The 22280-nt window shown below is 44.6% G+C and overlaps 2 protein-coding genes across 4 annotated transcripts in view; one reads left to right on the top strand and one right to left on the bottom strand.

Moving 5' to 3' along the window:
• The window catches only part of FUS (FUS RNA binding protein), a 15284-nt gene extending 6405 nt beyond the window's left edge, over positions 1–8879 (top strand). For both annotated transcript variants that reach the window (XM_084764790.1, XM_084764789.1), the window contains exons 7-15: positions 1242–1276; positions 2701–2733; positions 3630–3733; positions 5482–5611; positions 6555–6656; positions 6782–6905; positions 8084–8184; positions 8276–8420; positions 8629–8879. In XM_084764790.1, the coding sequence (XP_084620916.1) occupies positions 1242–1276; positions 2701–2733; positions 3630–3733; positions 5482–5611; positions 6555–6656; positions 6782–6905; positions 8084–8184; positions 8276–8420; positions 8629–8668 (814 nt within the window). In that variant the 3' untranslated portion in view covers positions 8669–8879. The remainder of the gene's footprint in view (positions 1–1241; positions 1277–2700; positions 2734–3629; positions 3734–5481; positions 5612–6554; positions 6657–6781; positions 6906–8083; positions 8185–8275; positions 8421–8628) is intronic.
• Positions 8758–22280, bottom strand: PYCARD (PYD and CARD domain containing). Of its 2 annotated transcripts, XM_084764990.1 has the most exons (3): positions 21812–22280; positions 21559–21618; positions 8758–21365 (listed from the first exon to the last, which is right to left on the bottom strand). In XM_084764990.1, the coding sequence occupies exons 1-3, from the start codon at positions 22083–22085 to the stop codon at positions 21112–21114; spliced, it is 588 nt and encodes a 195-aa protein (XP_084621116.1). In that variant the 5' UTR covers positions 22086–22280; the 3' UTR covers positions 8758–21111. The 2 variants fall into 2 exon arrangements, with proteins under 2 accessions (XP_084621116.1, XP_084621117.1); XM_084764991.1 differs by lacking the exon at positions 21559–21618 and having other exon boundaries at positions 21812–22276.

The raw sequence follows: 22280 nt of genomic DNA, 5'->3' as shown, positions 1-22280 counted from the left end.
AGGGAAACTTGTTCTGTGTATTCCCACGTGTCCTCCAAGGGCGTTGGTAATGGTTGCCTTGACCTCAGCTTCTAGGGATTGGCTATTCTCATCCATATTCTGTAGTTACTTGAATTTTGAGCCTGATTTGCACTAATTTGACTATGATTTTGTGTGTGGCTTGGTTCATTAAGGGGTTTTCTGACTGAAGTGTGCAGACTTTCAGGGCAAAATACACTTGACAGTGGTGTTCTGCTTTCTTATTCCACTGTCCACCTATTCTTGGTCACTTAAAATCATCAACTTTTCCAACTGGATCTCTTGTAGTTGAAGTAAAACCTTAGATTTGATGTTAAAATAGTTTGTCAAATCTGTTGGTGACTTTGAAGGACCTTATTACCTTCCTTGAAAAGGGGAAAATGTCAGTGGTACATTTTTTTTCTTTCTTTATTTTTTTGAAAAACGTAGGGTTTTTGAGTTTACATGGTAAGTATTGAGAGGTGGGTGGGGGCAGTCTCAAAAACATTCAAAAATACGGAAAACTCTTGTGTGCGTGTGTTTAATGCAAAAATTTAAAAAGAAAAACTGTTATGTGACTGTTAACTTGCTCTGCATTTTATGTGCCACAGGTATGAAAGGTGACATTGCAAAATACTCCGCTCTTCTCACAGTGTAGAAGGGGTGACCCCGGGGGTAAAGGGGGATTAAAAACAGCTCAGTAGTCAGGATAGGGCTTAGCTGAGTTTGTCTTGCTCTAAAGGGAAATTGCCTTTGGTTATGACTTTTTATGGAATGGGGCTGGGTCTGCTTTGCTGCTTTCAAAGCAAAAACCACACACACAAAAAATGTGTTCAGGGCTATCTCAGGGGCCTGGTGTGAAATGTCTTCTGGGTAATTGGGGGTAGATCTTTTAAACCAACTTCTGGGTTGTCCACCACTTGCAACAAGAGGAAAAAAAAATCTACATGAGAAGAACAACCAAGAAAAATGAGCTTTTTTTTTTCTCCAGAGGATATAGATAAAACTTTTAAAAGTAAAATCCTTAACTGTGTCTTGAGAAATTACACACGTGTGTGTGTGATAAGCTCAAAGGTCAGACAAGGGTGGTCAGGAAGGGGTATATTTTAGTAGCCACTTGAATCTTTTTCCCAAAACACCTACCCATGTTTGGGTAATGTTAAAACAAAACAAAAACAAAAACAAAAAACCCTTTTGTAGCCGTTGGAAGCTTCATGTCCTTTCTTCTAACTTGTCTTCTCCAGCGGAAGTGACCGTGGTGGCTTCAATAAATTTGGTGGTAAGTGAACAGAGTTTCCAAAATTCCCAACTCCCAGCAATGCTTTGTCTGATTGTTCATTTGCAGATGTCTTAGCTTGTTAAGTGTCAAAGGTTTCTAAAGTGTCTGTAGCCACCTCCAGAGAGGGGTGGGGTAGGATGCCTCCTGCTGCCCATGTGTGCTGACCTGGAGGCAGGCAGGGATAAGCTCTTGCAGTCTGTTACTAAATTGGTTTTACTGAAGTGACTAGAAGTATTTAGTAGGTCTCTTGATGGGTGTTGCCACGTCTAGCACTTAGTGACTATACCATCATGAGCAACTGGACAGTATTCTGGAACATGTGGTGCCAACTTGGCTTTAGGATCCTTTTGATCAGTGTGTCCAAGGTGTGCGTGTGTGTGTGTATGTGTATACACAACCTCCCAAATGTTTTAATTCAGGGAGAGGGACATGAAATAGTGCTCTGCCCTGAGGATGGTAAAGTTGGTGTATATATATATTTTATTAAATACTGATGTCAATGCAATTCTACATATGTACTCAGACAAGCACATAGAAACTAGATCTGGGAAGGAAGGTGTGGACTGCTTCAAGAATGATCTTGAGCATGTGTTGCTCATGGGAAATAAACAGGTTTTAAACAGCACAAACTTGAATTCATGGAAAAAAATGGCAAATTTGAGAAGTCTCCCAGTAAGCTGGAACTTTTCTGGTTTATTTAACAAAATGGTTTCTTGATTTGTCTAAACACTTAAAGCCAAAGGCTTGGGTTCATTACTTAGGTGTCATTGTGTACAGGTACAATATTTAACTATGATGAACTTAGATAAACATTGGTCAAAGATGGTGTCTGGAAAAAAATAGAGGCTGTATTATGAAAAGATTTCTGGTCTGTTCCCTGGGATATGCTTTTAAAATACAATAGCTACTATGTATATATATTTTCATGTTGCTGTGGGGGAAACAACATGGTTAAGAATGGTTTTCAACATGAAATTAAAAATTGTTCTACAAGGGTTGTCTTTGGTGTAAAAGTTCGGAGAAACTGGATGGATGCACATCACATTGCTGGTGTTGGTTGAGCTTATGTCTCTCTGGTGAGAGAACAGGGCCAAGTTATGTATGAGTTGGTTGGTTAATTTAAATGAGTTACTAATGTCCCCACGCCATCTGTGCTGAGGACATTTCCCAGCCCTGGCTGGGGGAAGACAGCATTTTCTTGAAATGTGGCATTAACTCTGTTGGGACTCAAAGATCTTAAGAAAAAAAGGGCCTTTGTCTCCACTGGGCAGGCCCCAGGATAGGGTTTGAAGAGACTGGAAGCAGCTAACTGATACATTGCGAGGATTTGAATATGATGTTAATTTGTTGCCTTACCTGACCTTTCCTGTTAGCTAATGGCTCCTTTTCCTTGTTTTTGTTTTCTTTTTTTTCATGTAACTAAGGCCCTCGGGATCAAGGATCACGTCATGATTCTGGTAAGTTCATGGTTTTCATACAGTATTCACCTTGGTTTTCTTTGAAACAAAGAAAAAACACCGAAAAAATGCAGAGAGAAGGGAGAGTGTTTATATAAGCAGCAGCAATACCAGATGCAGAGAGGCCTAGGATGGTTCTGGGATTTATATCCTTCTACTAAGTCTGAGGTGATGCTTGGGCTGCAACAGGCCCTGCTTGAGAGCTGCTCATTGCAAGTTGGTGTTTTTAAATGTACACATAACTAACCCAGGCCTAGTGTTGTACGCCTTTTCTTCCTAGTCTCTTGAGTTGAGGTTGAGGCCAGCCTGGTTACACAGCTAGTTCTAGGACAACCAATGCTATATACAGAGAGAAACTGTCTTAAAAACTAAAACAAACCAAGTGGTGGTGGCACATGCCTTTAATTTCCAGCACTTTGGTGGTAGAGGCAGGTGTATCACTAAGTTTAAGGCCAGCCTGGTCTACAGAGTGAGTTTTAGGACAGCTAGGGCTACACAGAGAAACCCTGTCCCAAGAAACCAAAAATAAATATGGAAAAAAAAGGGCGATGGTGGTGCACACCTGCAATCCCAGCACTTGGGAGGCAGAGCCAGGTAGGTGTCTGAGTTGGAGGCCAGCCTGGTGTACAGAGTAGCTGCAAGGCATGCAAGGCTGTACAAAGAAACGCTGTTGGAGGGGAAAGAAAAAGGTGGGTGTGACTGTTCAAAGACTAGAATAGGATGGGTTTTTGGGTTGTCTGTTTTAATAAGATACTAATTGTGTGACTGGTAAGAATTCAGAGCTTTCCCTTGAAAGCTTTTTAATATCAAGTATTTAAATACTGTTGATATACCTGACTCTAACCTTTGTCTTTCTTGTGCTCTTCAAATCCTTTTATCTGGTGTTGAACAAGCAGAACAGGATAATTCAGACAACAATACCATCTTTGTGCAAGGCCTGGGCGAGAATGTTACGATTGAGTCTGTGGCTGATTACTTCAAGCAGATTGGAATTATTAAGGTACTTGTGAAACAGCGGGTGCTTCCTCTTTCCTGTAGTACAGGCCTTTAGATATCACGTTATTAGAACAAGTCTTGGTGATTGTCAGTAGTAAAAGCAATCTTGGTGGCTTTTTTCTTCCTCTCAACATAGTGTCTCTGTGTAGCCTTGGCTGACCTTGGGCTAGCTTTGTAGACCAGGCTGGCCTCAAACTCATAGCAATCTGCCTGCCTCTGCCTCTGTCTCCCGAGTGCTGAGATTAAAGGCGTGCGCCACTACACTGAACCTTGGTGGCATTTTTTGACATTAAGGTGTTCTGTAGCTGAGGCTGGCATTGACTTTGGTATGTTTTGTTTTTTAAAGAAGATTTATTATTACTTATACAATGCTCTGACTGCATGACCTGTGTGCCAGAAGAGGGCATCAGATCACAATATAGATGGTTGTGAGCCTCCATGTGGTTGCTTGGAATTGAACTCAGGACCTCTGGAAGAGCAGTGAGTGCTCTTAACCTCGAGCCATCTCTCTGGCCCTTGTTTTTGTTTTCTTAAACTGTTGAATTTCAGTGAAGCCTTGGTGGCATACACTTTATTCCCAGCAGAGACAGGTGATCTCTGATTTCTTGGCCAGACTGATGTATATAATGAGATCTAGGACAGCAAGGATCATATGTAGAGACCATGCCTCAAAAAAATAATATTTAAGGCCTGGAGAGATGGCTCAGAGGTTAAGAGCGCTGGCTGTTCTTCCAAAGGTCCTGAGTTCAATTCCCAGCAACCACGTGGTGGCTCACAACCATCTATAATGAGATCTAGTGTCTTCTTCTGGCATCTAGGCATACATGCAGGGAGAATACTGTATAAATAATAAATAAATCTTTTATTTGTTGTTTGTTTTTCTTTCCAGACAGGGTTTTTTCTCTGTTGCCTTGGCTGTCCTAGGCTCATTTGTAGACCAGGCTGGCCTTGAACTCACAGCAATCAGCCTGCCTCTGCCTCCCGAGTGCTGGGATTAAAGGCGTGTGCCACCACGTCCGGCCCAAACAAATCTTTAAAAATAAAATTTAAGATGGGCATGGTGGCACAGGCCTTTAATTCAAGGTGGATCACTGTGAGTTCAAGGCCACCCTGGTCTACAAAGTGAGTCCAGGACAGCTAAGGCTACACAGAGAAACCATATCTTGAAAACTAAGAACCAAAATGTAGTGGAATGTTGGAATAGCAAGTATATACCTCTTATATCTAGGAAACCAGTCTAAATGGTTGTTGCTACCTTAATTTATTGATTGAGCAGAGGAAATTTATTTGTTGCTCTTTTCTAAGAGGAAACCACAAAAAGATCTGATAAGGGATGTGCCCAATGGCACGGTGTAGACATGGCTTGAATTTAAGTTACACGAAAGGTGGCGTAAATTGGGAAGAGGGAAGCCAAAGTTTGGAAATAAGTTTTAAGAAAAGAAAAGATGGAGGCTTCATTTGTACAGGTTCTGTATTAGTAGATAGAACCATTTAGACCAGATGTTTATTTTGAACTTGTCCAGACTAAAACAGTGTAACAAAACAAATGTATGTATGTATATTAAAAGAACATTGCTGTTTAGGTTATTATAAGTAATGTGGGGTTTGCTGCCTTGCTGGAGATTGAGCCCTGTGGTATTGTGGTTGCTAGGAAAGTACTGTATCTGCTGAGTATACCCATATCCTGTGATTGTATATAGGTTATATACAAATACTAGGCCAAAACCTTCTAATTCATTTTGTTTTCTTCAGACAAACAAGAAAACTGGACAGCCCATGATTAATTTGTATACTGACAGGGAAACTGGCAAGCTGAAGGGTGAGGCAACAGTCTCATTTGATGACCCACCTTCTGCTAAAGCGGCTATTGACTGGTTTGATGGTATGTGTGGGAGGGGTGGTGGAGGTCGGTGGTGGGACTCGGGAAATAGGAGTCTGTGGCACCTAGTTGTTGTTATTGTTTATGGAGGTTACATACGGTGTTCAGACTGACTACCTTGCAGGGACAGTTCTTACATGGCTAATGGGGATGGAACTTGGGTTGTTAGGCTTGGCAGCAAATACCATTACCTGCTGAGCCATCTTGTATTCCTTTGGGACTTATCTGGAATTTCAGTGTGGTCTCATTTTTGTTCATGCCCCATTAGTTTATAAATCTCAAGAAGGCAGTCGTAGTGTTTTGGGTCTATAGGTCTCAACATTTTATTGTGTACATTGGTGAGTATATATGTACATGCATGACATAGATATGAAGGTCAGTGAACAAACTGGGGTTAATTCCTTCATCATGTGGGCTCATGGGATTGAATATAGGTCATCAGGCTTGATGATGAGCACTCTGACCCACCCAGCCGTCTTGCTCTCAGTCTTTGTGTATGCTGAGCATCTATAAACCACACCCTTCCACACAACACTGCATTACCAGCCTCTCCTACTTTCCCCTTTCATTTTCTTTTTTCTTAAAGAGAGGGTTTCTCTGTGGTCCTGGCTGGCTCAAACCCAGAGATCTGCCTCTGCCTCCCAAGTGCTGGGATTAAAGGCGTGCATCACTACCGACGAGCCCCAAAATCTTTTGTATCTACTTTAAAAAAAAATATGCTGACTCTTAAAAATTACAGAAAAGACAGCTGGGTATGGTGATGTACACCTTTAATCCCAGCACTTGGGAAGCAGAGGCAGGTGCATTTTTTAAGTTTGAGGACAGAATGGTCTACGTAGTAAGCTCTAACATAGCCAGGACTACACAAACCTTAACATGTAGGTTTCCATAGAGGGTTTTCATTTATTTTTCATTTTGGTTAATTCACCCACCTTTATTTCTTTAGGTAAGGAATTCTCTGGAAATCCTATCAAAGTTTCATTTGCTACCCGCCGAGCTGACTTCAATCGGGGTGGTGGAAACGGTCGTGGAGGCCGAGGCCGAGGAGGTGAGTCACTTTTTTTCTGGCTTAAAGAGGTCAATGGAGCACAATGAAGAACATGGTGAAAATAAGTTTCATGGAAAAGGCAGGCTAACCAAACTAAGGAAGTCGATTGATTCCATCTGTACTAGGACCCATGGGCCGCGGAGGTTATGGAGGAGGTGGCAGTGGTGGCGGCGGCCGGGGAGGATTCCCCAGTGGAGGTGGAGGAGGTGGAGGACAGCAACGAGCCGGGGACTGGAAGTGTCCTAATCCGTGAGTGAATTTGACCTTTTTAAACAAGTTCTTATGGGTGTGATTCTTGATTTATGGGTGTGATTTTTGTTTTTTAAACTGTCAAGGTCACACTGTCAACAGAAGATTGAGTTAATAGTTTATTTAGGGGGAAGGTTTGTTTACAGCTTTGGGGGCACGCTATGTTTCCAACTGAGTGAATGCCTAGAACTTTGCAAAGTACAGAACCCTTTTTGTTTTTTTGAGACAGGATTTCTTTGTAGTCCTGTCTGTTCTAGAGCTTACTATGCAGAATTAAGCTGGCCTTGAACTTGCCTCCCAAGTGTTGGGAGTAAAGGCCTGTGTCATCACCGCTCAGATTTTAGTTACTTTCTTATTGCCATGACAAAACACTGGCCAAGGCGACTTATAAAATACAGTGCATTTGATTTGGGACTCACGGGGCTCATGGTTCTAGAAGGTTAGGCCCCATGACCATCATGGTGGGGACTTGGAGCTGGCAGGCAGGCATGGGGTAGTAGTTGTTGAGAGTGCCTGTCTTAAGTCAACAACTGAGGCAGAAAACACTGGGCTTTTGAAATCTCAAAATCAGTATCTGCCCCATTTCCTAATTCTTCCCAACTGGGGCGCCTGAGGAGGCTATCTCACTCAAACCACCACAGGGATGTATTTGACAAGTACCGGATACTGAGATTCTAAGTGGGTAGGGGATAGTGTAGGAAGCACGGATGTGCTTATAGAAAGATGAGTGGATGGTTCGTGTGTAGACATGGTGGAGACGACAGATTCAAACATGAAGCACTGAAATTATGTGTTTAAAGTTGACTGTGGCAGATTGAAACCATGGGAAAGGCTGAAAGGTAGTAGTCTAGTTTTATTTAATACTATTTTTGTTGGCTCTTGGTGAGAAACTAGCTTTTGTTTTTGTTTTTTGTTGTTTTTTTTTAAAGATATATTTATTAATTATAGTGTGCTGCTTGCATGTGAGCCATCAGGCCAGAAGAGGGCACAAGGTCTCATAATAGATGGCTGAGAGCCACCATGTGGTTGATGGGAGTTGAACTCGGGACGTTTGGAAGGGCAACCATTGCTTTTAACTTCTGAGCCCTCTCTCCAGCCCTGAGAAACCAGCTTTTGAAGTCCCGTGAATTCAGTGTTCTGGATTGCACTTTTATAAGAATTACTTTTTATTTCTTTAGTACATGTGAGAACATGAACTTCTCTTGGAGGAATGAATGCAACCAGTGTAAGGCCCCTAAGCCAGATGGACCAGGAGGGGGACCAGGAGGCTCTCATATGGGTAAGAAGGGAGCAGAGCTGGTATTGAGGTCAAAAAGAACCTATGCATTTGATCGGAAGGTAAAAGACATATCTTATTTCTCTTGTCCTAGGGGGAAACTATGGAGATGATCGACGTGGCAGAGGAGGATATGATCGGGGCGGCTACCGGGGCCGAGGCGGGGACCGAGGGGGCTTCCGAGGGGGCCGGGGTGGTGGGGACAGAGGCGGTTTTGGCCCTGGCAAGATGGACTCCAGGTGAGTTAAGTAAAAACAAAACAGATCATGAGGAAATAAGGTTTTGCTGAGTGGGAAAAGAAAGCTTAGCTGGTCATATTTTTGGGAAGGGAGGAGAGGAAGAACTTGAACCCTGTTTTCAGACAGTTTTGTTTAAAGGAAGTCACTTGAAGGGCGCGCATGGGTAGCTTGGCAACTCTCATCTAACTGATAACCTTCTTTTTTTTAGGGGCGAGCACAGACAGGATCGCAGGGAGAGGCCGTATTAGCCTGGCTCCTCAAGTTCTGGAACAGCTCTTCCTCTACCCAGTGTTACCCTTGTTATTTTGTAAACTTTCAATTCACGATTGCCCATGGATTTCTTTTTCTTTTCTTTTTTTTTTTTTTTGGTGTGTGTGTGTTTGTGTGTGTGTGTGTGTCAGACTACCGTAATTGTAATCATACCTCTGGTTCCCATTAAAAACCATCATTTTAGTTAAATTCTGGTCCCCCCAGTTTACTCTTTGGAAGCTGGGTCAATATTCCCCCTAGAGATTATTTTGCACAGCAGGAATTGTAATCATTTATTCCTACCTAGGGTAAAGTAGGATAAAGTAATCTTGATCCAGCAAAGACACAGAGGTATTACGTGGTTTCTAGGAAAGTGGTAAATGACTGGTATCTGTTACTTCAGGAAAAGGACCATGCATACAATGGTCTAGGTGGATCACTTGTACATCTTACCTAAATCTAGATGTCTGTAGGTCATTTGTGTTTTGAAATTTGATACTTTGAATGCAGTCCTGTTTCACCTAGGATTATAGTATTACAGTAAGTTGTGTAGCCCTAGCCTGGGTACTAAGATTAAAGGCGTGTGCCATTTCTGGTCACATTCTTCCTTTTAAGGAAAGTTGAATGGGTGGAATCAGTGACTTAAACCTCTAGCCATTCCACCTGTTAGATTTAGTGATGTCTATATTTGGTAACCATTTGTTGTATATTCATATTAGTCTATAGAATTGAAAACTAGGTGTGGTGGTTTACATTGGTCCTCATACTGGGGAGGCAGCATTTCCAGCTTGATTTATTACTATGTAGTCTCTACCCTGTCCCAAAGCTAACAAACCAAAACCAGTTGGGAAGTTGTGGATTCCTATAATCTGGTACTTGGGTGTGGAAACAAGACCAACCAAGTTCAAGACCAACATGGACTGCAGTCACACCAAAAAGAATAAAGCCACCCCCCCCCCCCCCCGCAATAACAGCCAAACAGGTCAGCGCAAAATAGTTTATAGGTAGGCAAGTTAATAAGCACATCTCAGAATGTGGTGAAACAGCAAACTGAAACAGGTTTTTAATTTTTGTAACAAGCTTTTTAAAAAAAATTTATTTTTTATTAAGTATACAATGCTCTGCCTGCATGTACACTACAGGCTAGAAGAGGGCATCAGATCACAGTATAGATGGTTTTGAGCTACTATGTGGTTGCTGGGAATTGAACTCAGGACCTCTGGAAGAACAGTCAGTGCTCTTAACCTCTGAGCCATCTCTCCAGCCCTGCTTTTTGTTTAAGACGGTTTCTCTGTAACCCTGGCTGTTCTCGAACTTGTAGATTTCACCCTGCCCCACCCCCTGCTTTGCCTCCTGAGTAATAGGAGTAAAGGCGACCACCACCAACACCCAGCTATACCATGTTTTTTAAAAACGCAAGTCTCAGCTTTCTGGGATTAAAGATGCGGTGTCATCAGAACCGATTACATGGTTCATGAGCATGAACATTGTGTTTGTAGGTCACAATGTTAAAACTGCGTAGATCCAAGTGGATTTGTGTCTTGAGCTGCTGATTGGTACCTCCACTGAAGGCCTTGCTATTTAACCCTGGTATGCCTGGTAGCTCAGGCTCTCAGCTGGGTGTAGTGGTGCATACCTGTAATCCCAGCACTTGTAGGAGGCAGAGGTAGATCATATCTGAGTTTCAGGTTAGCCTGGTCTATGAAGTGAGTCCAGGACAGCAAAGACTGATGGGGGAGGGAGGTCATGGTGACTGCATGAGTCCTAGCCAGGCCATTTATGTTTATTTTCTATTTTATTTTTAAAAAATATTTGTGTATATAGTGTTCTGCCTGCATGCACACCCGCAGGCCAGAAGAGGGCATCTCATCACCTAGATGGCTGTGGGCCACCATGTGGTTGCTGGGAATTGAACCTTTGGAAGAGTAGGTGCCCCCTTTAACTACAGAGCATCTCTCAAGTCCTACTTTAATCCCAGCTCTCAGGCATATTTCTGGGAGTTAAAGGACAGCTAGGGCTACACAAAGAAGCCCTGTGTCAGGCCCCATATATATAATATATATATATGTAATTATATATAAAATATAGTCACACGGAATTATGCAGATAATCGGTTATCCTGGATCCATGTGTGAATCCTGCTTCAGTTTCTCAATGTTAAGATTACCGATCGGGTCAGCCTGATTAGCAATTGGTATAGAAGATGAAGGTAGCTGAAGCAGACATTACAGAAGCAGACATTACGTCTTGAGACCTACATAGAAGTTTTTTATTGTTGGTTTTTCGAGACAGGGTTTCTCTGTGTAGCTGTGGCTGTCCTGGACTTGTTTTGTAGACCAGGCTGGCCTTGTGCTCGCTGTAATCCACCTGCCTCCGCCTCCTGAGTGCTGGGAGTAAAGGCGAACGCCACCACCGCCCAGCAAAGCCCTAGGTAGAAGTTTGTGCAGAAGTGTATCGCCACCCCTGTCATGGAACTTGCTCTGTCGACCAGGCTGACCTTGAGCTTGGGAAAACCATTTGCCTTTGTTTCCCAAGGCTTGTGTCACCATTGCCAGTCAAAGTATCCTTAAAAAAGTATCCTTTAGAGAGGAGTTAACTTCATCTTGAGATGTAGTGAGGCAGGAAGCATGCATGGCTTTGTTAAAGGTCGGCATGCTCTAAGGTTGAATGCCTTGAATGCTCTTGCAATGTTTTATGCCCGGGAGCCTGCAATTTTTTTTTTTTTTTTTTTGGAGAAGGGTTTCTCTGTATATCCTTGGCTGTCCTGGACTCGCTTTGTAGACCAGGCTGGCCTCCAACTCAGCAATCCACCTGCCTCTGCCTCCGGAGTGCAGGGATTAAAGGCGTGTGCCACCATGCCTGCAAGTTTTGCTAATTTCATTGACTGTTTGATCTATTAATTTGGTTTGAGAAGCTCAGTGGATGTTCTGTTGCTTTACCTACTAGGGTGGTAATAATGTATTAGGTTGTTTCCCTAGTCCATACAGCTAGAAGGAATGAGGATTAAAGCTTTTAGAAGTTTGTTTCCAATTTAAAAGACTCACGTGTGTGTGTGTGTGATCTGCATGTGTTAGGTGTGGGTGTGCATAGAGACTAGCAGGGGGATCCCTAGAGGTAGCTGTTGCAGGCCCTTGTTAGCCACATGTGGGCGCTGAGAACTAAACCCAGTTCCTCTGTAGGACTAGAAGGTGCTTTTTGTTCTGGTCTATATATAGCACCGACTGTCCTGGAATTTGCTCAGTATGTGCTGTTGACCTTGGAGCCATCTCTCCAGCTCCCAGTTGAAGGGTTTTTTTTTTTTTTGGCCAGGTGATTAGTGCCCAGTAGTTCGCACTAACTAGGTCCAGCGTAATATGTGGAGAGATGAGAAAATAAATGAAGACAACTGGTTCTGGTGCCAAAGTTGAGATACACAGTGTTTTGTTTTGAGACCAGGTTTCTCTGTATCCTTGCCTGTTCTGGACCCACTTTGTAGACCAGGCTGGCCTTGAACTCACTGAGATCTGCCTGCCTCTGCCTCCCTGAGTCCTGGGATTACAAGTGTCCAGCTCTTGTGTGTGTGTTTAAACCTCTGCCTTGCTCTTAGCAGATCTTTAGTAATAGCAAGGCAAGTAATGGCCTTTTTCTTAACTGAGGAATATTAGACTTAGTTCTTTGGATGTTTTTCCCCTTCAGTTGTATAGGTTGAACATAGGGAATCTTGGCTAGACCAGAGCTCCCAATGTCTACACCTTGGTTTATTTTGGACAGGGACTCAGTAGTGCAGGCTGGTATTGATGACATTTGTTGTGGCCCTGGATTTGTGATTTTCTTACCTGCCTCAGCTCTTTGGAGTGGCTGGGATTGCAAGTCAGAAAAGTTTTAGACGTTTTAATGTTACAGAATTACTGGAAACAATTTTTCTTTTTGTTATAGGTGCCTGTAACTTAACACACGACCTATGAATGCTGTGTTTAACAAGTTTGTACACATGTATACTTTTTTTTTCCTTTTTAAATGGGATGTGGTTTGTACACACCTAATTGTAGTATTGGGGCAGAAGCAGGTGGATGGATCACTGAGTTCAAAGCCAGCCTGGTTTACATAGTTGTAGGCCAGCAAGGCCTATGTAGTGAGGGACTGTTTTATCCACCCATCGATCTAGTCTATCTGCTTTGTGTATGCTGGTTTACATGTGCAGTTGGTTATGTGGATATGAAAGGAGACATTTGTGTGTTGGTTATCTCAGTTGACCTTACAGGCTCCAGCAGTTGAAATTGGGCATCAGGTTTGATAGCAAGAACCCTAAGCTGCCTTTGTCCGACTCGCTCATCTTTAAAAAAAAAGTATATCATTAATTTATTCATATTACATCTAAATTGTTATCCCAATCCCGTCCCTTGTATCCTCCCATTCCTCCCTCCCTCCCATTTTCCCCTTACTCCCCTCCCCTATGACTGTGACTGAGGGGGACCTCCTCCCGCTGTATATGCTCATAGGGTATCAAGTCTTTTTGGTTAAAGACATGCAGGCTCACATACTCTACATTTTCTCGAGACATATTTGTGGTACATTTACACTGTGGAATACTACTCAGCTATTAAAAACAAGGAATTCACGAAATTTGTGGACAAATGGATTGAAGTAAAAATGATCATAATGAGTGAGTTCATCCAGAAGCAGAAAGAGTCAAATGGTATATACTCACTTATATCTGGACACTAGCCCAAGGGATATGTCCCATGACAGTCTTCACTTACCAGGAAAGTGGGACAGAGGGGAGGACATCCCCTTGGGACTTTACGTGAGAGAAGCATGGGAGAATGGGGAAATAGAAGGATCCAGAGGGTCCTAGAAACCTACAAGAAGAACATGATCGGCGGATCTGGGCCCAGGGGTCCTGCTCAAACTATAGCACCAGCCAAGGACAGTATGGGAAGTAAACTTCAAACCTCTACCCAGATCTAGCTGATGGACAGGACATTCTCCACTGTTGAGTGGAGAGTGGGGTCTGACTTTCACACGAACTGGCTGGGGAGGCCTGGTGGCACTCAGAGGATAGCAGCCTACCAAGAAGAGACTTGCTACCCTACGAGCATATACAAGGGTGGAGGTCCCCCTCAGTCACAGACATGGGGGGTGGGGAGTAGGGGGAAAGTGGGAAGGTGGGAGGAATGGGAGGATACAAGGGATGGGCTAGCAGTTGAGATGTAATATGAATAAATATTAAAAGAATATGTTCTTTGATAAACAGCTGTGCTCATATTTGCCCCCATGCAAACTGGCATGAGCATCAAGCATGGAGTATCCTTATTTACATACATATATGGATGCTTGTGAACCCCTTCGTATAACTAAGCATAGACATAACGTCCTAAACCACCTAGGCTCAAATCAACTTTGGTTAGTTTATGTTGGGATAGCAGGTGATGTTACAAATTAGGGTCAATTTGGGGAGCTTGTGGGTGGGGGAAGGCATTTTGTCTGTCAGTTTGCCTCCAGTCTAGGGTGTCAGTGTGTAGCTCTGGCTGCCCTCTAGAACTCAGTGTTTAGACCAGGCTGTTCTTGAGCTCACATCTCTGTGCATATGCCTCCAGAATGCTAGAATGAATGAACAATGCGCTCCATTACCCCTGTAGAGGTTTTTATTTTGTTTTTAAAAGATTTATATATATATACTACTCTGTTTGCATGTACAACTGCATGCCAGAAGAAGACACCAGATCTCATTATAGATGGTTGTGAGCCACCATGTGGTTGCTGGGAATTGAACTCAGGACCTTGGGAAGAGCAGGCAGTGCTCTTAACCTCTGAGACATCTCTCTCCCAGCATTGATTTTGCTTTTGTTCAGACATGGGACTTAGCCCATGCTGGTCTGGAACTTGTTAGTTTTTGACGACGATTAGATCTCTTGAGGAAGACAACTGGCCTCTGCACAGAGCTGTGCACATGTGAATGCTTGTATGCCACATGCAAATTATCTGCAGGATGTGGTGGTTCATCCCTGTAATTGGCACATATCTCAACACACTCAGATTAGTTGATGTAGTTAACATGGCTTAGCTTTGTGAGTACAGCAAAAACAGCTGCTTGACATTACTTTGTATATGCCCAGAAGTGATACTGCCATGATACTTAGTTTTAATACGTTTATTGAGCTTTGGAGACAAGGTGTGATGGCAGATGCCCATCATCTTGGCATTCAGAAGCCAAAGCAGGAAGACAGGAAGGAAGTTTGAGGTAAGTCTAGTCAGTTTTGTTTACCGTGGCATACTTAGTTCTTGTGTTGCTGTGAGAAGACACTGTGACCAATGCAACTTGATGTTTTAGTTGTATTTACACAGGGTTAGAGTCTGTGAACAGCTGAAGATGCCAGCAAGAGGCAGAGAGCACACCGGGCGTGGCCTAAGCCCACTTCCTCCAGACCACAACTCCTAATCCTTCCCAAACACTTCTACCAATTGGGGGCCTTTTGGGAAAACCTGAACTTGTGAATACTTTCTAAATTTAATACATATCACCTATTAGTAAGATAGATAATTTAGTAACCAAAAACCAGAAGCACTGGGGGTTTCAGGTATTTTTACAATTTAGGGTATTGATAGTTAATGTATCTTGGGGCTAAAAAACATGAGTTCGCTTGTTAGACACATCTTCCCTTGGAGATAACTTCATGCATTCAAAGTGTGCTCGTGTTTTGGTGACCTGCCAAGGTGAGGTCAAGATTTGACTTAGAAGCAGATTCTTTCTTAGGGTTAACACAGCATGGCCTTGAACTTGTGATCTGTTAGTTGAGTACTCAGACTATAGGCAAGCCCTACTGGCTAGAAGTTGCTTTTTTTTTTTTTTTTTTTTTTAAATGAGATTCAGAGTTAATTTTGTCCCAGGCTGGCCCCAGCTGCAGCTGTGGAGGATGACCTTGAGCACTGCTTTGGTTCCCACTTTGAGGCTTCTGCCCTGGCTGCTCATCATGACCGGCTGTGAGCAGCATGTGGCTACCAAATAAAGCTTTTCCTCCTCGGGTCACTTTTGAGCAGAGGCCTAACTAGGGTACCAGTTAGCCCAGAAGGAGAGGCGGCCCAGGCGTGCGTTCTCTGCACGGCTTCCTCCCAAGAGTTGTCTTTACTACTATGAATGACATATGTATGGGATGCTGTGTGCGTGTGTGTGGCCGTGGTCATGGTGGAGCTGGAGTTACTGCTGGTTTTGAGCTGCTTGATGTGGGTGCAGGGGACCAAGCCCTAGTCTGCAAGTTCAGTACTGTGAACCACTGGCCTGTCTCTTCAGCCTTATGACTTCTGATTTCTTTCTTTTCTTTCTTTCTTTCTGACAAGGTCTCTCTGTGTAGCCTTGCCTGTCCTGGACTTGCTTTGTAGACCAGGCTGGCCTTGAACTCACAGTGATCCACCTACCTCCGCCTCCCGAGTGCTGGGATTAAAGGTGTGCACCACCACTGCCCAACTTTTTTCTTTCTTTTTTTTTTTAAAGATTAAATATACAGTATTTGCCTGCATAGTCTCCTGCACACCAGAAGAGGGCACCAAATCTCATAGATGGTTGTGAGCCACCGTGTGGTTGCTAGGAATTGAACTCAGGACCTTTGGAAGAGCAAGCAGTAACCTCTGAGCCATCTCTCCACTCCCTCCCCCAGCCCCCACTCCCGCACATCTGATTTCTTATGATAGACCCAAAGCCCCTGCACTGTCACCACCCTTGCCTCAGGTTGCACTTCCTGCATTCTCTCACTATGCCATCCCTTTGCCAACACAGCTTAAAAAAAAAAATAGATTTACATATTTTGTGTCCCATGAGTGTTTTGCCTTCGTGTGTGTGTGTGTGTGTGTGTGTGTGTGTGTGCGCGCGCGCGCACGCACTTTCTCTCATGTACCTGTGAGTGGCTGTGAGCCAATATGTTGGGGCTGGGAATGGAATGGATCCTTTACAAGAACAGAAGTGCTCCTACTTGCTGAGCCACCTCCGACCCCCTGTTTAAGCCTGCCTGCCACTCAGGTGCTCTAGTCCTGAGGTGCTGTAGACCAGGCCTCTCTGCTTCCTGACTGTTGGGATTAAGGCATATGTCACCATGCCTGGTGTGTATATGGATTTTTATAACTAGCACAAGCCTAGCTTGGTTTGGCTTTTATTCTTGTTCAAAGACTTAAGCTTGAATAGAAGATTTGAGGAGGAAAGTTTATCATTTTGAAGTTGTGCATGACACCCATCTATAGTCCCAGCACTTGGGTGGGGGATATGAGTCAAGAATGATGCAGAGAGTCTTTAAAAACTTGAGCCTGTCGTGGCTGGAAAGATGGCTCAGGTTAAGAGCACTGGCTGCTCTTCCAGAGATCCTGAGTTCAATTCCCAGCAAGCACATGGTGGCTCACAACCATCTATGAGATCTGATGCCCTCTTCTGATGTGCAGGCAGAATACTGTATACATAATAAATAGATCTTTAAAAAATTAATCTTTAAAACAACAGCAACAAGAACAACAAAAAAACCTTGAGCCTGTCATGGCAGCACATACCTCTAATCTCAGCACTAGGGCAGAAGTAGGCAAGTCTCTGAGGTAGAGGCCAGTCTGGTTTGCATAGTAAGACCCTGCCTCAAAAATCCCCCTTTCCCCTCAAAAAGTTTCAGCTTTTTTTTCCCCACTTGGTTTTTTTTTTTTTTACAAGACAGGGTCTCTCTGTGTAGCCTTGGTTATCCTGGACTAGCTTTGTAGATCAGGGTGGCCTCTAACTCACAGTGATCTGACCCGCCTGCCTCTTTCTCCCGAGTGCATCACCATGTCCGGTGTCAGCTTTGTAGCTTAATTTTTCTTGGGAGATACGGAGCATCATGAGGAGTTTGGCTTAAGCTATGGTGATGGAGTTTCTGTGTGACTCCTGTAGGGGTTGGGACTGCCACTGCCTACAAAAGCTGCTGTGGGTCTAGGCAGAACTGTCTGATCTGATGAGTGGACATCTAGTTCTGGTAGTGTTTCCAGGTGCCCAGCTTTGGGGTGTGTTCCAAGGCCCTGGACTGGTCTTCTTGAGCTGCCACCAGGACTGGAGAGAACTTTTAGATGGTCTTTGAGGTAGCAGGTGCATGGTGGCAGCACACATGCCCACATGCAGTTGAATACCCTAGTGGGAAGAGTGGCTGACACTAATGTGCACTTCTCAATGCTGTTAATGATGAGCTAGGTCTTGTTAGCCTCACTTTGTGGAGGGATGCTGAGGGACAGTTTTCATCATAGCTATTAAGACTAGGAGCTGGGGTTTGAATTTTCATCCTTTAGATTTTCTACCCTTAAACAGATATCTAAGACTTTTAGAACCAAGTCCTTCACCATGTCCAGGAAAAAATATAAAGGGAAAGGGGAGTCCTCAAGTTGTGTGTGTGTGTGGGGGGAGCATGCATACCGGGGCATGTGGAGGTCAAAGGACAGCCTTGGGTGTTGGACTTGCTTTCTACCATGTTTGAATTAGGATCTCTGTTCTGTGACTCGGTCTGGGAACTTTCCAGGATTCTCCTGTGTCTGCTTCCCATTTTGCCAAAGATTTTAGTATGTTTCCAGTTTTTATATAGGTTTTGGCATCTGAACTCAGGTCCTTACATTTGTAGTAAGTGCTTTGCTCTGTCACCTTCCCTCCCACCCCCCAGCCATCTCAGCCCTCGGAGGAGCTGTTAGAGCCGTACTGCTTCAGGCTGGGTGTGGCGGCACATGCTTTTATCATCTGAGCGCTTCGGGAAAGACAAGTTGGTCTCTATGAGTTGAAGACGGGTCAACATAGTAAATTCTAGAACAGCCAGGGCTACATATAGAGAGACCCTGCCAAACACAAATATCCCAAAACAACCATATAGAAAGAAAACCATTGGAACTTAAAAGAAAAAAAATAGTTCCACTTTCTGAGACAGGGTTTTTCTGTTTCCTGGACTTGCTTTGCAGACCAGGCTGACCTGGACGCACCTGCCTGTATCTCTGCATGCTGAGGGTACAGGTGTGCACCACCACAACCCCACCCAGGTGGGACTTTTTTTTTTTCAAGACAGGGTTTCTCTGTGTAGCTTTGGCTGTCCTGGACTAACTATGTAGTCCAGGCTGGCCTCAAACTCACAGCTATTTGCCTGCCTCTGCCTCCTGAGTGCTGAGATTAAACGTGTGTGTCACCACCGCCCAGCAGGGACTTTTTTTTTTTTTTTTTACTTTTTATTTTTTAAGGGCTTGTCTTTTAAAAATCTTTTAGTCAGAGCCACACCATGTAATTCTGGCTGGAGTGGCTGGCATTGAACAAAGAGATCTGACTGTCTAAGCCTCCCAAACTTTTTCCCCCCAAGACAGCCCTCCAGCTCCCTCTGTAGACTAGGATGGCCTCTAATCTATAGAGATCTGCTTGTTTCTGCCTAGCAATCTCTGGGATTAAAGACATGCACTATCACACATAGCCCAAGCTTGTCTTATGTGTATTGGATGTTTTCTGCCTTGTATGTTTGTGCACTATGTTCATGTAGTGCCTACCAAAGCCAAAAGAGGGCATCAGATTCCTTGGAACAAGAGGTGCAGACTGAGCCTCCATTTGGATGCAGGGAATTGAACTTGGAAGTCAATTTTTTTTTTTTTTTTACACTTTGCTGAGGCAGGGAAGAATAGTCTTCCCACTGCTGTGCCGCATCCCAGCTACTAGCTAGCTGGACTGAGCTTCAGGGCCATTATGTCTCTGTCTCTCATTTGTACTCAGGTCTCTCTCTGCAGTCTGGATTGACAAGTGTTCCTATCAGTGGGGTAGGGGTGTGACAAAGCCAGGTTTCAGACATGGTAGATGGGACTATAATTGAGATCCATTCCAGCCCAATAGCTACTCTTGCAAAAAGTGTTATTTGTGTCCTATCTGTTGGTAGCCATTAGGTTCACATGGAGTTTTTAGAGTCATGGTCTCATTGTTCCTATATCCTGGCTTGGGTAGGGCTGGGATCAAAGGCATGGGCCACCATGCCTAGCAAATTCATGTGAAAAATTGAAAAAGTAGGGATTGGGGGGTAAAAGTGTTTGTCTTTTATTGACAGGTCCAGTGAAAGGTCTTTTGTGAAACTATACTGTGGCAGTGGTGGGCTTTGTCTTAGAGACACTGGGGAGTAAGTTTTCTCTGAGCCAGTAGGTGTGCCTTTGAGCATGATGATGCCACCAGACCTCAAGGCTTTCCAGAGTTGTAATCCAAGTGTGCAGGGTCAGGTGTGAGCAAACAGTGGGACAGAGTGTGTGAGAGAAGATGGAGCTTACGGACCAGGCTGCAAGTTCAGGTGTCAGGTGAGGATGTCTGTTCCTATGACCAGTTTTGGTTACTTAGGCTGTCAGAGGTGGGCTAGACGCAGGGAGGACCAGAGACCTGTTACAGCTCAGAGGCAGAGGGAGTGAGGATGGTAGGTGTTTGATATTCTGGGCCTCCTTGGTAACCTGCTGGTACCTCTGCCTCTCCCTCTCCTGTGAAAATAGTAGAATTATGGAAAAAGTAGAACACAGAACTTTAAATGGGTGGGATGTGGTGGCGCATGCCTCTAATCTCAGCACTCAGCAGGCAGAGGTGGGCGGAGCTCGAGTTCAAGGCCAGCCTGATCTAGACTGCCAGGACTACACAGTACAACACTGTCTTTACCCTCCCCCCCACCCCCCATAATCTTAAATGGACTGGTTTGTTTAATTGGCAGAGCTGCCCCCTCTCAGTTCCAAACCCTGTTTCCTGTTTTGGTTTTTCAGGACAGGGTTTTTCTGTGTATCCTTGGCTGTCCTGGAACTCTAGACCAGGCTGGCCTCAACCTTACAGTGATCTCTGCCTTCAGAGTGCTGGCATTAAGGGTGTGTGCTGCCATCGCCTGGCTGCCATCCTTGTCCTGTTTTTTAACTTGACCTGGATAGGTATGTTAAGTGTTTTTTTTTCAAGACAAGGTCTCTGTTAGCATTGGCTGTCCTGGACTCGTTTTGTAGACCAGGTTGGCCTTGAACTCACAGAGATCCCCCTGCCTCTGCCACCCGAGTGCTGGGATTAAAGGCATGCGCCACCACGCCTGACTGTTAAGTGTGTTCTTAAGTGTAGTCTCTTGGGATATTATAGGAAAAGCTCCCAAATGGGGAACCAGGAATCATTTGAGAAATCTTTTGCATTAGAACAGTGGAATTTTGGTGTTGGAGATTGAACCCATGGGTTTGTGTCTGGTCCTTAAGCTCCATCTTCTCTCACACACTCTGCCCCACTATTTGCTCACACCTGACCCTGCACACTTGGATTGCAACTCTGGAAAGCCTTGAGGTCTACCACTGAGCCACACCCCTCTTAGCCCATGTGGCTTTTGGATATATAGATTAGCTCAGCACAAGCATCCAAGAAAGTTGAGAAAGCACAAATGCAAACATTTTTTCAAAAATTGTGTATATAAAGTCAGGAGCTAGGTGTGTAGGAACTGTAGCTGGGGAAGGTACCTCAGCTCTGCTCCAGGTCTGCCACCAGGTAGGGCTGTTTTTCCCTCAGGGCGCTGAGGAGCAAGTTCTTGCAGGTCAGGTCCCAGGCTGGAGCAAAACTGAAGAGCTTCCTCATCTTGTTTGGATTGGTGGTCTCTGCACGAACTGCCTGGTACTGGTCTTCACTCAGCACTCTGCCGTACAGAGTATCCAGGATCCCATCAATGTCCGTGACCCTGGCAATGAGTGCTTGCCTGTGCTGGTCCACAAAGTGTGCTGGGGGCAGAAGGGAGAGCAATGCTTAACAGTGCTTCAAAGTTTACTAAATGTGGTTTTTAGGGGGTGGGGGAATCAAGGAAGGCCACCCTCCATGACCACCTCCTCAAAATGTGTGAGTAGTCCAGTCTAGCCCTGGCCTTGGGACAATAGATTGCCTCTGCAAGGGTGTGGTAGGGTGGGGAGGCCTCACCTGTTCTGCCTGCCGCCTTCTGAGCAGGGGCACTGCTTGCAGTGGCCACAGCTTCAGACTCTGTAAAGAAATGTCATGTGGTTCTTTTCCCTTATCAGTAGTCTTTCTGGGGTGGCCTCCCCTCTCCACCCAGGGTTCTAAGTTCGAAGGGAAGATTTTTTTTTTTGGTAAGATAGGAGGAACGGAAAGTTGAGCCTCTAGTCGGATGCAGGAAGTTGAGGGTAGACTTCAACTAGGGGTCAGCTACACTCACCTCTCAAAACGGCCGTTTGCAGCTCCTTAGCCAGCTCCTGCATCCCCATGTCTCTAAGCACGGTTATTGTGAGCTCCGTGGCATAAGCCTCCAGATAGTAGCTGACAAGCTTGTCCGTGAGGTCTATGGCGTCCATCTGCAGCAGAGTCCCCCGTGGGATGCGGCCATAGCCCTCCCTCAGTGGTACTGACAGCAACTTCATCTTGAACTTTTTGAGCTCCTCCGATGTCAAATTTTCAAGAGCGTCCAGGATCGCATCCCGCGCCCGCCCCATGGCTCAGGGGTTGGCAGCCACCGTAGCCACCGTTCCTTCTCAACTCTTGCTGCCGCCTGCCTGCTGCCAGCTCACCAAGACCAGGAAGTCAGCTGCTTAGGCTGAAGGGCGGGCCCGGATTCCTCCACCCTCTTCCACTTATAGTTCTTTCCCCAGCGAGCTAGTTTTGGTTTCCACCCCTAAGACTTTCAGACT

The sequence above is a fragment of the Acomys minous genome, assembly GCF_964271855.1.
Source record: "Acomys minous genome assembly, chromosome: 2".
Taxonomy (NCBI): domain Eukaryota; kingdom Metazoa; phylum Chordata; class Mammalia; order Rodentia; family Muridae; genus Acomys; species Acomys minous.
This window is presented reverse-complemented; position numbering and strand designations above follow the sequence as displayed.

Coding starts and splice junctions, on each gene's coding strand:
- PYCARD (XM_084764990.1), bottom strand. CDS start 22,085: ATGGGGCGGGCGCGGGATGCGATCCTGGACGCTCTTGAAAATTTGACA. Junction 21,619..21,811: donor GCAAACGGCCGTTTTGAGAG/GTGAGTGTAGCT, acceptor ATTTCTTTACAG/AGTCTGAAGCTGTGGCCACT. Junction 21,366..21,558: donor GAAGGCGGCAGGCAGAACAG/GTGAGGCCTCCC, acceptor TTCTGCCCCCAG/CACACTTTGTGGACCAGCAC.